Source organism: Musa acuminata, chromosome BXJ2-11 (genome assembly GCF_036884655.1).
Source record: "Musa acuminata AAA Group cultivar baxijiao chromosome BXJ2-11, Cavendish_Baxijiao_AAA, whole genome shotgun sequence".
Classification (NCBI taxonomy): domain Eukaryota; kingdom Viridiplantae; phylum Streptophyta; class Magnoliopsida; order Zingiberales; family Musaceae; genus Musa; species Musa acuminata.
The window spans coordinates 1,280,779-1,294,442 of record NC_088348.1 but is presented as its reverse complement, the minus strand read 5'-3'; the positions used below and the strand labels follow the sequence as shown (position 1 = coordinate 1,294,442).

The following is a 13,664-nucleotide window of genomic DNA, read 5'->3' as shown; positions in this document are numbered from 1 at the left end:
AGGAAAGGGACCATTTAAACATCCAGATCCTGGATTCTAACCTAATGTTAATAGCATCAGAAAGAACATGAGATAGACACCATGATTCGATATGAGAAAATTATGCATTCCAGTTCCATGAATGCATCGGATGCCTTGAGTTTCTTAGTTACCATGTCTGGGGAAGACAAGGTAACTAAGGACTTTCTAGTCGTTCTGCTTTATATTTTCTAGGGGTTTAATCATATGAAATTTTCATCACTCAAGTGCAAGTTCTATGTAAGTGCGGCATTAGCCAAATGAATTGGTGAGTCTGGTTAGCTATTTGATATGGCACAGTTCAGACAAAGGACCTCTCGGATGACACGACACGAAGTGATACCTTGGACCCGAACGAGGGGACCACACGACCTCCGTGTTGTTCAGCGCCGAACACTACGGAGTCGTTCTGGAAAACTTGGAACGGCGCCGCACGGCAGGGACCTATACAGGTTGGTCGGTGCTCGTCCACAGGGTATAAGCCATCCTTTCGAGGAATTAACAGTCATTAAAGGACCATGTACGATCGACCCCCCTCATAGGTATAAAAGATTACCCCCTGACCAATGCTGGGGGACTTCGAGCATTCATCTCTCTCGCATTTTACTCGTTTCTAACTTAACCTTCGAAGAGGTTGAGTCAAGAAATCCCCCTCCCGACCTCGGCCTGTGTGCAGAATCCCGCAATGAAGAAATAGGCCACTCGCCAAGAAAGAAATCCGCACCCGGGAGACGAGGCTTGAACTCAACCTGATCCGACGCTCGGTTCTACCACTCAAGCATCCGAGTGAGCAACCTTCTATATTCGGGATTGAACCAAGCTGACATAAAAGTTAACCAACACTATTGTTGAAAAGCTGATGCTAGCTTTTGAACTGATCGTAGGAGGTCAATTTTTGAGAGTTTTCCTCCGAGCAAGTGATCTCTTAGCATTCTGAAATCTCAGTGCCACTTTGTCTTCTTTGCTCCCCCTCTCGTCTTTGTTAAGAAACATGATCCTGTTTTAGCAGCAAAAATTAACTGATACTCGTGTCCTCGTATTGCTCTCTTCTCAGCAACCAAAAATTCATTTTGCTAGGAAGAAATACGACCTTGGCTAAAGATTAGAATAGTTTAGTTGGTGGAGATCAACCTCCTCACTCATCGTCCTATACGTGGACATAATGACCTCTCACATGCACCGTCTTTTGATCCCGCGGCCTTTTTGGGATATTTTGGGTGCAAGATAGGTGAGTTCCAACCGCCATCTTTAATCCATAACACATCAGCTTGGGTTCTAAGCATCGATCAAGAAAATTGTATGACTCAACATGGATTTCCACAAGTCAATCGACAAAGCCATAATTGATTTGTCGATCGATAGTGCGTTCTTTTTGTTGTGTGTGTGTGTGTTTTTGTGCTACATATGAGGCAAACATTAACTGCAACTTTAATTGCATTAAACCACGGAGATATTGAGCCGGTGAAATTGCTTGTTAGAGATTCTTCCGAGGGTGGGAGACTAATCGAACTCCTTCAAATTCATGTGTTATTTATGTATCATACGGAGTAAGTACGTGTAAAAATGGAGTTTTTAATCTTAATTTTAGGGTCTATTTTAGATAAATAGAATCCCGATATTTGTTTTTATTTACTGATATCAGATAGGAAATTAAGGTGAGAAATTACAAAGGGAAATATTTGTTTTTATTAATTTCATGATATTTATGCTTAACTTAGTATGAATAAAAATAAATATTGTATAATAGATTCGACCGAGTCTCCCGGATTTGACCTTAAGACTCGGGGATCTGCTACTCGATACGAACGCGAATCTTGTTGAGATTCTGCAGGACCAGATTCCAAATTGAAATCCAAGGGTCGGCCTATTGCCAGCTGTCAACTCCGCCAGCTTCTTCCCTTCCCTCGATCACCACCTCCGTTTATCTGCATCGAATCCCATGCATCGCTCCCGTGATCTGGCTGTTACGATTCCCTTTCTCTTCTCTCATCACCACTGTCCATAAATAACTCTCTCTCTCTCTCTCTCTCTCTCCTTGCTTTAAAGACAGCGTGACCACAGTCTCGAACGTCTCTAGACTGAGAACCGGCATGGGGAAGGAGGAGACGGAGGAGGTGATGGTGCAGGAGAAGGAAGAGAAGGGGGGAGGGGAGGAGGCGACGTCGGTAGAGCGGGTGTTCGAGGGGCAGCGGGTGCCGGCGTGGCGGGAGCAGCTGACGGTGCGGGCGTTCGTGGTGAGCTTCTTCCTGGCGGTGATGTTCAGCGTGATCGTGATGAAGCTGAACCTGACCACCGGCATCATCCCCTCCCTCAACGTCGCCGCCGGCCTCCTCGGCTTCTTCTTCGTCAAGCTCTGGACCAAGGGCCTGGAGAGCACCGGCCTCCTCCGCACCCCCTTCACCCGCCAGGAGAACACCGTCATCCAGACCTGCGTCGTCGCCGCCTATGGCCTCGCCTTCAGCGGTATGACCACCACTCCCCACGTGATTCTTCCTTCCTCTCCCCCCTCTTTTCCTTCCTTTTGCTGTGCACTGCTATTGCTCCTCTTGACGTTTTCGTGTATCAATCAACCATAATGTTGTGTATCACATAGCAAAGCTTTGGTGTGTTAGATCGTTGAGTTTCATTTTTTTTTTGGTGTTTCATTTATGGAAGTATAAAGCTGGAAACAGAGAGGAAGGAGGGGAAAAAGGAAGGAAAAAATAAAGTAATAAACATGGTGATGTTTTTCTCTGATAAAGAAAAGAGATCGTACGCAAACAATAGAATGCTTTCAAATCCCAAACTCTAGGCTACTGTACTTTCTGGTGTTTGTTCCCTGTTCTGTGTTTCCATCTCTCTCACAGGTAAAGAAGGTGGCTGGAGAAGAGACGAGGGGATGAAACGACGAAAACATGACTTAGCTCGATAAGGATTCTCCGTGGTTGCCTATTGATTTCTAGGAAACCGGTGATCAATGCACTGAATCTTAGTAAAGACCGGTACTTGAGCTGCAATTTTGGTCCTGAATGGATGTTGATTCAGAATTCAATTTTTATTGAGTCATCATGATACACTATACAGTAGCTTGCTGTAATTTCCTTGTCTGCTACTGCCATTTTGGACATGAAGATATTTTGATGCAGACAAAACCATGATCCTGTGTTGCATTGGGAATTCGCTCTGGCCAACCACGTTTGTCCCTTTCTTCGAATTGTCACTGTCGAGATCTTTATATGTTTTTAGCTATATATATATATATTTATATTTCTGATTACTATGATTTCCTAATCAAGATATGAAAATAGTTTTATCTCTTGATCGTGTTGTGTGTAGATCACTATGAACACCGCGCTCTTGTCATTACGATGGATCACGAAACAACGATGAGAATGCTTGAATACTTTCGATGCACAAACTAAAATTTCGAATTCCTTTGCTTACAGTAATTTGCTCGTTTAGCTCTGTTTTTTCTTGTTTTCTGTAACATAATATGATAAAAAGCCTTCTAACAGGGGGCTACGGAAGCTATCTTTTCGGCATGAGTTCAAGGGTTGCTGCCCAAGCAACAGATGACGATGACTCGCAGAACATAAAGGATCCACGTCTTGGATGGATGATTGGATTTATGTTTGTCGTTAGCTTCCTTGGACTCTTCTCTGTTGTTCCTCTCAGAAAGGTGAGTTCGAATCTTGAGCTGAGTCTGTTCTAACTACAGTGATCAATTGAAATGGTTTAACTTGCTCTTCAGATAATGGTCATCGACTACAAGCTGATATATCCAAGTGGTACCGCCACTGCATACCTCATTAATGGCTTCCACACTCCTCAGGGTGAAAAGCTAGCCAAGTAAAGATCTTAGCATTCCCTACAAATTTCCATCTTTATGTCCATTGCCGGAATGCTGAGATGATTGACTTGTTCCAGGCAACAAGTACGGAGTTTGGGCAAGTACTTTGCTGGCAGCTTCCTTTGGGGATTCTTCCAGTGGTTTTATACTGCCGGTGACGGCTGTGGATTTGCATCATTCCCTTCGCTTGGTCTTCAAGCTTTTGATCACAAGTATCCTGATGTCTCTAACTTGGATTCGGCTTTAGGAGTGGTATATGATTGATTGTTCATTAATCTTTGATGAATCTTTTCAGGTTCTTCTTTGACTTTTCTGCAACTTATGTTGGAGTCGGGATGATCTGCCCATATCTGGTGAATGTGTCTGTTCTCCTTGGAGCCATCCTTTCATGGGGAGTCATGTGGCCTCTCATAGAGAACCAGAAAGGCAACTGGTATTCGGCAACTCTCCCACCGAGCAATCTTCATGGACTGCAAGGTTACAGGGTAAACTCTCTCTCCCCTGTTCTTCGTGGGTTGTGGAATCACATCAACGATGACTCTTCTTCTATCCTCTCCTTTTCATTCGTTGTGCAGGTCTTCATCGGCATTGCCATGATCCTTGGTGATGGCCTCTATAACTTTCTCAAGGTCCTGCATCGAACGACGTCCGCTTTCATCACCGCCGCACGCAAACGCCCCGCGGGCACTCTTCCTGTCTCCGACGACGACCGCCCTACTTCGGCGCTGTCGTTCGACGACGAAAGGCGAACCGAGGTCTTCCTCAAGGATCAGATCCCCAGATGGATAGCATACGGAGGCTACGTCGCCGTCGCCATCGTCTCCATTGTTACGCTCCCACACATCTTCCATCCGCTCAAGTGGTACTTCGTGTTGGTCGCCTATGTTATCGCCCCGATCCTTGCCTTCTGCAACGCCTACGGCTGCGGCCTCACGGACTGGTCTCTCGCCTCCACCTACGGGAAGCTTGCCATCTTCATCTTCGGAGCTTGGGTTGGCGCCGGTAATGGTGGCGTGCTAGTAGGTCTCGCAGCCTGCGGCGTCATGATGAGCATCGTCTCCACTGCATCCGATCTCATGCAAGACTTCAAGACCGGATACCTCACATTGGCTTCTCCGAGGTCAATGTTCGTGAGCCAAGTCATCGGCACTTGCATGGGCTGCGTGATCGCTCCCTGCGTCTTCTGGTTGTTCTTCAATGCCTACAAGGACATCGGCACGCCTGAAAGCCAGTACCCGGCGCCGTACGCCATCATCTACCGCAACATGGCCATCCTCGGAGTCGAGGGCTTCTCGTCGCTGCCGAAGCACTGCCTAACCCTCTGCTACGTGTTCTTCGCGCTCGCCATCGTCATCAACCTGGCGAGAGACCTGGCGGGCAAGAAGGTGGCGAGGTTCATACCGATTCCGATGGCGATGGCGATCCCCTTCTACATCGGCTCCTATTTCGCCATCGACATGTTCATCGGGAGCGTGATACTCTACGTGTGGGAGAGGAGAAATAAGGCCAAGGCGGACGCGTTTGCTCCGGCGATGGCGTCGGGGTTGATATGCGGCGACGGCATATGGACGCTGCCGCAGGCGGTTCTCGCGCTTGCTCAGGTGAAGCCGCCGATATGCATGAAGTTCCTGTCGAGGACGATGAACGATAAAGTCGATGCATATATCTCCACGTTGTCGTAGTCCGGAGTCGGCGGAGAAGAAGTCAAAGACGGTCAAATCTATTCATATCACGTCATCAGCTGCTTTGGTTTCGGTGTTCATCGTTTTGCTTGCCTCGTGAAGTACTAATAGCCTTGTAATTACGGTTTATGCTACTTTTGTTCGACGTTAATGTTTTCTATTGTTAGAACGTGATAATAGTTTGGGTATATTGCTTGTTGGGTTTATGTTTCGATTAGATTCTTTCACTTGGATATGCCCGCTTAATTAAGAATCTAAATCTTATTACTCGTTGCTAAGATTGCCTAAATATTTAAATAATTAAGGATATATACTTTATCTTTACAAAGAAGTTTCAAGTGAATAATTTTATTTTATTAATAAAAAATTTGATGCAATAAACATTAACTTTTAAGATAAAAAGTAAAGGATGATTTTTCTAAAATATTTATATTTTGAGTACTTTTCAAAAGATACCTCCTTTTTTTTCTCATTGTATCTTTAATTTAAAAAAATATCGAAGATATCCCTTAAAAAAATTTTGTTGTATTTTCAGCAACTATGATTTTAATAAAATTTTAATTATTACAGTGTTTTCATTTGACTTGTTCATGATGCTTTTTAATAGTATTTATAATATTTTATTGAGGTACTCAAAATACTATTATGTATTATTAAAAAGTGACATTATATTGTACCTCTTTGTTTCTCATTTTTCATAGATAATTATAATATTATATTTTTAGATTTATTATTAATTTGTCAGCCAAAACAATATAACATGTCAAAAATACCATCAAGACATTATAATAGACAGAAATTTTTTTGAGATTCTTTAAGTATTTTTTAAATTAAGAGTATTACTCAGGAAAAAAATAAAATGAGGGGGTACTGTTGGGAAATACAAAAAATGTGGGTATTTTCTTTAAAAAAAATGATAAATTTTTTTAATACAATTTTTTTAGAGTGATTTTAAAAAAATAGATTCATATTTTGGGTATCTCTCATTATCCCCATTTTGCTTTTTCTCAAATATTACCTTTAACTTATAAAATACTCAAACTATCCCTTAAGATATATATATATATATATATATATATATATATATATATATATATATATATATATATATATATATATATATATATATATATATATTCCCTATTACCATGTTTTGGTTTTTAGAGTGCTTTTGACGTATAGTAGTGTTTTGCCCACCACGAGAAAGATATCATAAAATTTATTCAAAAATAGTTATAAATGAATCAAATAGAATTAAAATACACTATGATTCAAATAAATATTTATAATAATTCAAATGAACTCTTAAGTTTAATAAAACTAATTATGAACTTAAAAATATGATGTCATAATGGTCTACAAGCAATAACAACTAATGAGACATAATATATTGTCACTTATAATTTTTTTTAATAATACTTAAAAAGATACTATAAACAAGTCAAATAAAAACACGATAACACTCTAAAACAAGTAAAAAATGAGCCAAAATATTTGAGTAGAAAATTTTAAGGGGTATTTTAGATTTTTTTAATTTAAAGTATTATTTGAAAAAAAAGCAAAAAATATATCGGTTGGGAAATACTCAGGAAAATCGTCTTTATATATATATATATATATATATATATATATATATATATATATATATATATATATATATTCTTGTTTTTTGGAACGTGGAAATTTGCATTATTTCTCGTGACAGAGAAATCTGATCGTTAGGGTCCAATCACATGAACGGGGCCGGTAAACCGCGTTGCCGGCCCAACTTGGTCCTCAAACAACACGGCGTCGGACCAAAAAAGTCAATGCCGTATATAAAATGGGCCACCTCGTGGTCTCCCTTATTCCACACCGGTAACTCCAATTCTTCCCGTCTTCCTTCGCTCCGCTGATCCCGCTATGGCTTCCTCTGGCTCCGCCTTCCCCCTCCTCCTCCTCGTCCTCTCCCTCCTCGCTGCCTCCGTCGCTGCTCGTCCCGGGGTCCCCTTCCACCCTTGCAACACTGTCTTCATCTCCTACACCATCTCCACCACTACCGACGCTGCCCTCCCCGGTAACAACCGTCCCAACGGATTCGTCTCCGTCTACCGCATCATCACCCCCGTCCGCACCACCTTCCACTCCGACCCTCGCTCGGCCATGATCCCGCGGCCGGGGCTCCTCCTCCCCCGCCGCGAGGTCGCCCCCGCCGAGCCCGCCCCCTTCGGGTTCAGCTCCCTCCGAGATCGCGCCAAAGACATCCTCGTGGTCGTGATCGGCCTCCTCTTCGGTGTTGGGTGCGGCGCCCTCACCGCCGTCACCATGTACCTGGCCTGGTCCCTTGTCGCCCACCGTCACGAGATCTGCGGCTCCGATGGGTACAGCGACGAGGAAGGGGATGTGAAAGGGAGCGCCAAGAAGGCAGGCTACGTCAAGATCCCGCCCGCTGATCCAGTGTCCGTCAAAGAAGGGTATGAGGGAAACTAGGGTTAGGGTTTTATGAATTGCCATTAGGGCAATACACGTATACATGTTATGATGGCCATATGTAATAATAATTTCTGCAGCGGGTATGTGTGTGGACTTTACGGTGCTAATTTGGTTCTAATGTCGTCTGTGGAATTGTCTTGAAAAGCTGGTCTATTTGTGTGTGACTTTTTTTCTCTTTTGTTAACAGGATCATATGTCGTGTTTACTTAAATGTTGCTGTTCCTGCTGCATCATCTGTATGACTATTTATGTTAGCAATTGCAAGAACTCTAGCCAGTTCAAGTTATTTCATATTTTGGTATGCTAATTTTTCTTCAAATGGACATTGTGAATATGTGCAGTTTATAGAGGAATTTTATAGATAAGAAGTCTGAGATGGGAAGACTAACACATTGTCTATAAAGGGATTGTAATATTTGCTATTAGTTCGGTCGGACAGGTTTTTGTCGGTACGATGGAACTGAAAAGCTGACTACCCTTCACCATGTTATGTTGTTCCTCATAAGGCATGTAGAAAGTTCCATGATAAGTAGAATTTGAATTGTTCTTATATAATTTATAGTTTTCTATTGAGTTTTTTTACCTACGATGAAAAGTGCTTAGCTTTGGTCAGGTAAGATGGTTTAATCTTCTATATAGTTCTGGTATTACTTTGGTTTTGTTGCATTTTCTTTGTTACCTGTTGGACCAAATTGACAGATGCTGTGATACATATTCATCTGGGATTTCGGTTGAGTAGCTTGAACCTCGTATCTTCTGATTAAATTTCAAATGGATCTTGTAAAAATGGTGGAAGGGGATTTAACATGTTGATTTACTAGTTTGCTTACTAACAATCTGTTTGGAACTCAAGTCTTCATTGTGTGTTAGCTTGCTCAGATCCTTTGTTAACTTGAGTTTGCAGTTGTTTATCATGTTCCATGTATCTTCTTTTCTTGGTGCTCCAGTTTATGATCATCAGTGGCATTCGTAGAAATCAATATATGTTTTTGTTAGTTCGTTCTTATTAACTATTTTTAGTTGGCATGTTCAAAGGGAAATTTCAGGAATACTCTGGTCAAATTGCGGTGGATAAATAGCCACTATTCTGGGGATCAATAAGATGCAGGATTTGAAGGAATTCTTCAGATCCTATGTATTCATCAAATCATGTGGATATATTTGTTCAGCATTTCTAACCGAGTAGGTTTTCAGAATGTTGCACTCAGGTACATTTGGATGTCTTAGCTAACTACAGATGTTCTTTTCTCTCTTTCCTTCTTTAATACCTTTGCTCAAATGCAGCAACTTCCAACATACAAGGAACACAAGAATCAAGGATTTTTATCCCAATCTCTTGGTAGAAAGCACACATCCTGAGAGGAATCATCTCTGGAGTTTTCTACAGACGATTTGTTCCAGCTAAAAGGCAGTGTACCAACACTTGGATATTTTGTTTCTCAATTGCTCAATTTTTTGATGCATCGAGTATTCCTAGTTTGTCATGTATTTTGTATGACTTTCTTTTCAAAATAACAGCTTATATAATGATTCGTATACCACACACGAAACACCTCTCTGCTTCATCTAAATCCTTGAACAATATATTCTCGGACTCTTTTTGTTCAATAATAGGTGCTAGATATATATAAAAAAAATTAGTTTATCATCTTCCTTGACCTTTTAGTGTAGTTTTTGTTTGTGAACTTGAAGTATATAAAAATGCACTTAACATTATCTCTGTTATATTCTTGACTATTCATTGATTTGTTCAAGTTGTCTGGCAGAAGTGAGTTAGATATCAGCTACAGTTTCTGATGAAGTTTAAATCGACCGACTGATTTTATAAACTTATGAGCTTTCTGTCATTTCTTTTGTTATGTAAGTATATCAAACAATTGTTTAGTCTCTAATTTCGTTTTACAATGATGAGGGGATTCTAAATTAATTTTCATTTGCAATCTTACAGAGCCTTTTCCGCTACCTAGCTGCAGGATCTTATCATAGGGTGAGATCGACCTGGTGATGCCTAATTATGCATCGACCACAAGATTGTGCTTGATTTATTATCATATCTCATGTAAAGTTGTGTCGGTAAGTCTCGATCTGCATATTTTGATGTTCTTGATCCTCCTAAAGTCTCCTTGTGTTGGTCTGATCGAACAAGGGCATCACAGGAGATGATCCTGGCTTTTTTCAGGATTGGGTACCCAAGGAAGCGGATTGCAGAGATAGATAATTTTGCTCGCTGCTTCTCTATCAGGTTTGTGGTGTCAAGGATTTAGTAGAGATGGATACACTTAGAATGCTTCAATAATTTCACGAGCTTATACTGGCGGCACACAGCATTTTACGAGAGTTTTAATATGGTTCTAATCACTTGTTCATTAACATTCATGGTGGATGATGTGGTGCAATTATCTCCAGTATTAACCAAATGACATACTCAGGTTTGCAAGTGGAAAACGGTAAGCATCTTTTGAAATTGGTCTCCGGATTCACGGGAACTGCTTGGTCGATCGAATAATAAATAAGGTGTATTTTTCATTCATTGGCTCTTTGTTTTCTGCTTTCCTTTGGTCCGAAGAAAATCTTCCACCTCACTGAATTGAAGATCTGCAAGGTATCGTATATCAGTGCCAATACGTCGTAGCAAAGCCAGGTTTCGAGAGTTCGACTGCCACCTCCTCTTCCACCGTTGATACACTTAAAATAATTTAATTATGATAGTGTTCTTTAAGAGATGATTATTGATAAGAGAAAAATTTTAATTATTTATTTTATATTTTTTGTTAAATAAACATCTCCTAAGGTGTATTTTATTGAGAGATTTGAAGTTCCTCTCTCATCCTTTTTTATCCCTAATTTATCTTTCATATTTTTTTTATATCACTGTAGTTTTCGGATTTGTGCCCCCCTATAGATCAAATAAAATTTTTTCTAGAAGGTCTCGAAAGGTATGCATCATAAATATCATATATTGTTATTTAATTTTAATCATAGCATTAAAGTTTTTCTATGTAACTTTTTATGTTTAGTTTTTCAAAATCAAATATCTGAGATCCATATTTTTTTATTTACGATGATCCGTATATATTATCGATCTAATTTTCTATCTATTCCGTCTTGTCACATGCTTGTAAGTGGTATAAGGTTCCTTGTATTATATCAATGGATTACCGTTGATAGTTTGCTATTGACGATAGTATTATTGACTATTTGCTATTGACGATAGTATTATTGACTATCACAAGCCATGTGCTGAGTTGGTTATGTAGATTAGGGTTCTTTTAAAAAATAGTTTTACCCTTACACATCTCCCTAATTCTATTTTAATTCTTTTGATAATTCTACCTTTTATAAATCTTATATTTCTCTTTATGTCTTGTCAATAAAATTATAATTTTTTCCCTAAAAAATTGAAATTTTTTTTATTTATATCTTCAATTATAAAATTAGCTTAATTTATTTTTTAATTGTGATTGAATTTGATCACAAATAAAAAATAACGAGCGATATATGCTGCCTTATTCGACCGAGGAACTCACGCTCGCACTCACGGCTGCGGACCGCCGGAAGCGAGCTCAGGAGTCGCTGGGCTTGGTATGCGAAGACTAACACGCGATTTCGATCATTATTCACTTGGGTATAACATCATCACTTCTTTCAGGAGAAGAAGAAACTGAGTACGGTGATCACGTATTGCATGTGTTTGCTGGAGGTGATACATATGATTCATGAACGCAGGTGTTCGGAGGAGGGAGCAGAAGATTTCCTGCCGGAAGTCCGTGTGGCCTGCCGGCGTCTCGTTTCTCGGCTGTGCCAACGGCTTCTCGAATGTAGACGGATGATGGAAGGCCAAAATGTAAAAGTATTCATTGGTGATGCAATCAATCTGATCCGACTCCAAACAACCCAATATCTAATATGGACCTCCAAATTGTAGACTGCTATCTTGGTTGGTTTTGATTTATACTCAGTTTTTCACTTCAAATTTATTTAAGGAAGAGAGTAGAACCTACCAAATCTTTTCATGTGAATGTCAAGGACTCAAGCTCAAGTTCTAGAGAGAGAGAGAGAGAGAGAGAGAGAGAGAGAGAGGCGAATGGTCTCCGTATGTGGCTTGACTCGTGTATATCTCTTCTTATCATATGAAGTCATCGTGTGAAGACAATATCGATGAGCCATATGAAAAGATCCTCTCAATTTATTTACACACAGACTTTGACTTGATAAGCTAGTGTAGTCGGTTTGTAGATCGAAAGCCGTGACTTTGTGGAGGCTAGCGTAGTCTTGATAATGGAGCATATATATATATATATATATATATATATTCATCTCTGGCTTGCTAAATGTCACTCTAAGGTATGCCGGAGTTTATCGAATCCCTTCGACTGGGTTGTACTACGGTCTGTGCGAATATTCTCTCGTATCATTTTACTTTGAACGAGTTTAAATGCCAGAGCTCACAAGCTCTACATGCTATTTTTCATCTTATTTGGTCTCCCAATGGTAAGGTGGGGAATTCAAATCTGGGTGTTGCCTGATCAACCAAAGAAGAAACTAGAAAAGTGTTGCAGTCGTGTGTAGACGATAAAAGCATGCACTCGATTGCGTATTAGTGATATGTTGTGCAATCAGAAGTTGCCCCATTACCGAAAGCACATGACATCCAAGCCAACTCTGTCACAATCGAAGGCCTTCACTTCTACTCCCTACAGAAGCTTCCATTTCTTGTGCATTATTCGTAGTTCCTCCACCCGGTCATGTCTTGGTGTAGTTAATTCTGCTGTCACCCTTTCCGTGTGTCTTTTTACTGGACTTCCTTCTTTCATTTCCATGTGAATCGAATGCTTTGCAGATCCGACTACTTCTCGGTGTCTACAAAATGCTGTTGATGAACAGAAGCACACAGCTCTTTCCTGCCTTCCAGCAGGATGAATGGAATCTCTTTGGTTGCTTACCATCGAGACCTTCTTTTCCTCTCCTCAGAATCTTATAAAAGCTGCCTTCCACTCTTGGCATTTTGCAACGCTTAAATGTGCATCTCTTTGTCTGGAAAAGGTGATTCTTTTTCCCATTTATCTACCGCTGTCCATCTGACAAGAACTTATTGCTTGTGTATGCATATCTACAACCAACATCCACAAGCCTGAGAACTCTCTCTTATTCTTCTTACTCCACAACTGATCAATGCCTGGGTGGAAACACCGGCCGCTGTCATTGCCTTGTTGATTTGATCCATAACATGGATGCACATGCAGCATTTGCATTGCAGTGATGACTCATGATGGCGAGTGGTCTTGTCATGTCCTATGTCAATATGAACAAGGTATTTTGTTCGCTGCGTCAGAATCGACATATGTATGTGAGTTGGCCTTGGAATGTAATGGGTGCGATGCTATTCTAAATGTGGTGGACCTGCTCCTAGTGGCCACCAGCACTGCTCCCCTCTCCCTCTCTCTCTCTCTCATGTGTGTGTGTGTGTGTGTGTGTGTGTGGGGTTTGATTCTGCTTTTGGAGATGCAGTGCATGGTGCCGTCGCCATGCAAGACTACCAACACAAAAGACAAGTTGCTACCCCACGCCCATAGTTTACTTAACCATCATCTCCTTCTTAAAGCTTGTTTAGCCTCTTCATCTCGTGGACTGGATGCAGTCCAGTGTTGTTTCCTTGGCTAACA

At 40.8% G+C, this 13,664-nt stretch overlaps 2 protein-coding genes and 1 long non-coding RNA gene across 3 annotated transcripts; all 3 read left to right on the top strand.

Annotated features, from left to right (window-relative positions):
* The first annotated feature begins 2,093 nt into the window (after window positions 1-2,093).
* LOC135626698 (probable metal-nicotianamine transporter YSL12) lies at window positions 2,094-5,665 on the top strand. The gene is made up of 6 exons (XM_065132213.1): window positions 2,094-2,481; window positions 3,513-3,676; window positions 3,749-3,846; window positions 3,925-4,059; window positions 4,143-4,332; window positions 4,423-5,665. Exons 1-6 carry the CDS (start codon window positions 2,109-2,111, stop codon window positions 5,527-5,529), a joined length of 2,067 nt encoding a protein of 688 aa, XP_064988285.1. The 5' UTR covers window positions 2,094-2,108; the 3' UTR covers window positions 5,530-5,665.
* A 1,702-nt stretch (window positions 5,666-7,367) lies between these two features.
* On the top strand, window positions 7,368-8,292 carry LOC103970164 (uncharacterized). The gene has a single exon (XM_009383829.3). It carries the CDS (start codon window positions 7,432-7,434, stop codon window positions 7,996-7,998), a length of 567 nt encoding a protein of 188 aa, XP_009382104.2. The 5' UTR covers window positions 7,368-7,431; the 3' UTR covers window positions 7,999-8,292.
* A 1,583-nt stretch (window positions 8,293-9,875) lies between these two features.
* LOC135626205 (uncharacterized) lies at window positions 9,876-10,531 on the top strand. Its single transcript, XR_010492294.1, has 2 exons — window positions 9,876-10,074; window positions 10,158-10,531. It is a non-coding gene; the product is annotated as an uncharacterized LOC135626205 (long non-coding RNA).
* The last annotated feature ends 3,133 nt before the right edge of the window (window positions 10,532-13,664 follow it).

Coding starts and splice junctions, on each gene's coding strand:
- LOC103970164 (XM_009383829.3), top strand. CDS start 7,432: ATGGCTTCCTCTGGCTCCGCCTTCCCCCTCCTCCTCCTCGTCCTCTCC.
- LOC135626698 (XM_065132213.1), top strand. CDS start 2,109: ATGGGGAAGGAGGAGACGGAGGAGGTGATGGTGCAGGAGAAGGAAGAG. Junction 3,847..3,924: donor CAGGGTGAAAAGCTAGCCAA/GTAAAGATCTTA, acceptor GACTTGTTCCAG/GCAACAAGTACGGAGTTTGG. Junction 4,060..4,142: donor CTTCAAGCTTTTGATCACAA/GTATCCTGATGT, acceptor GAATCTTTTCAG/GTTCTTCTTTGACTTTTCTG.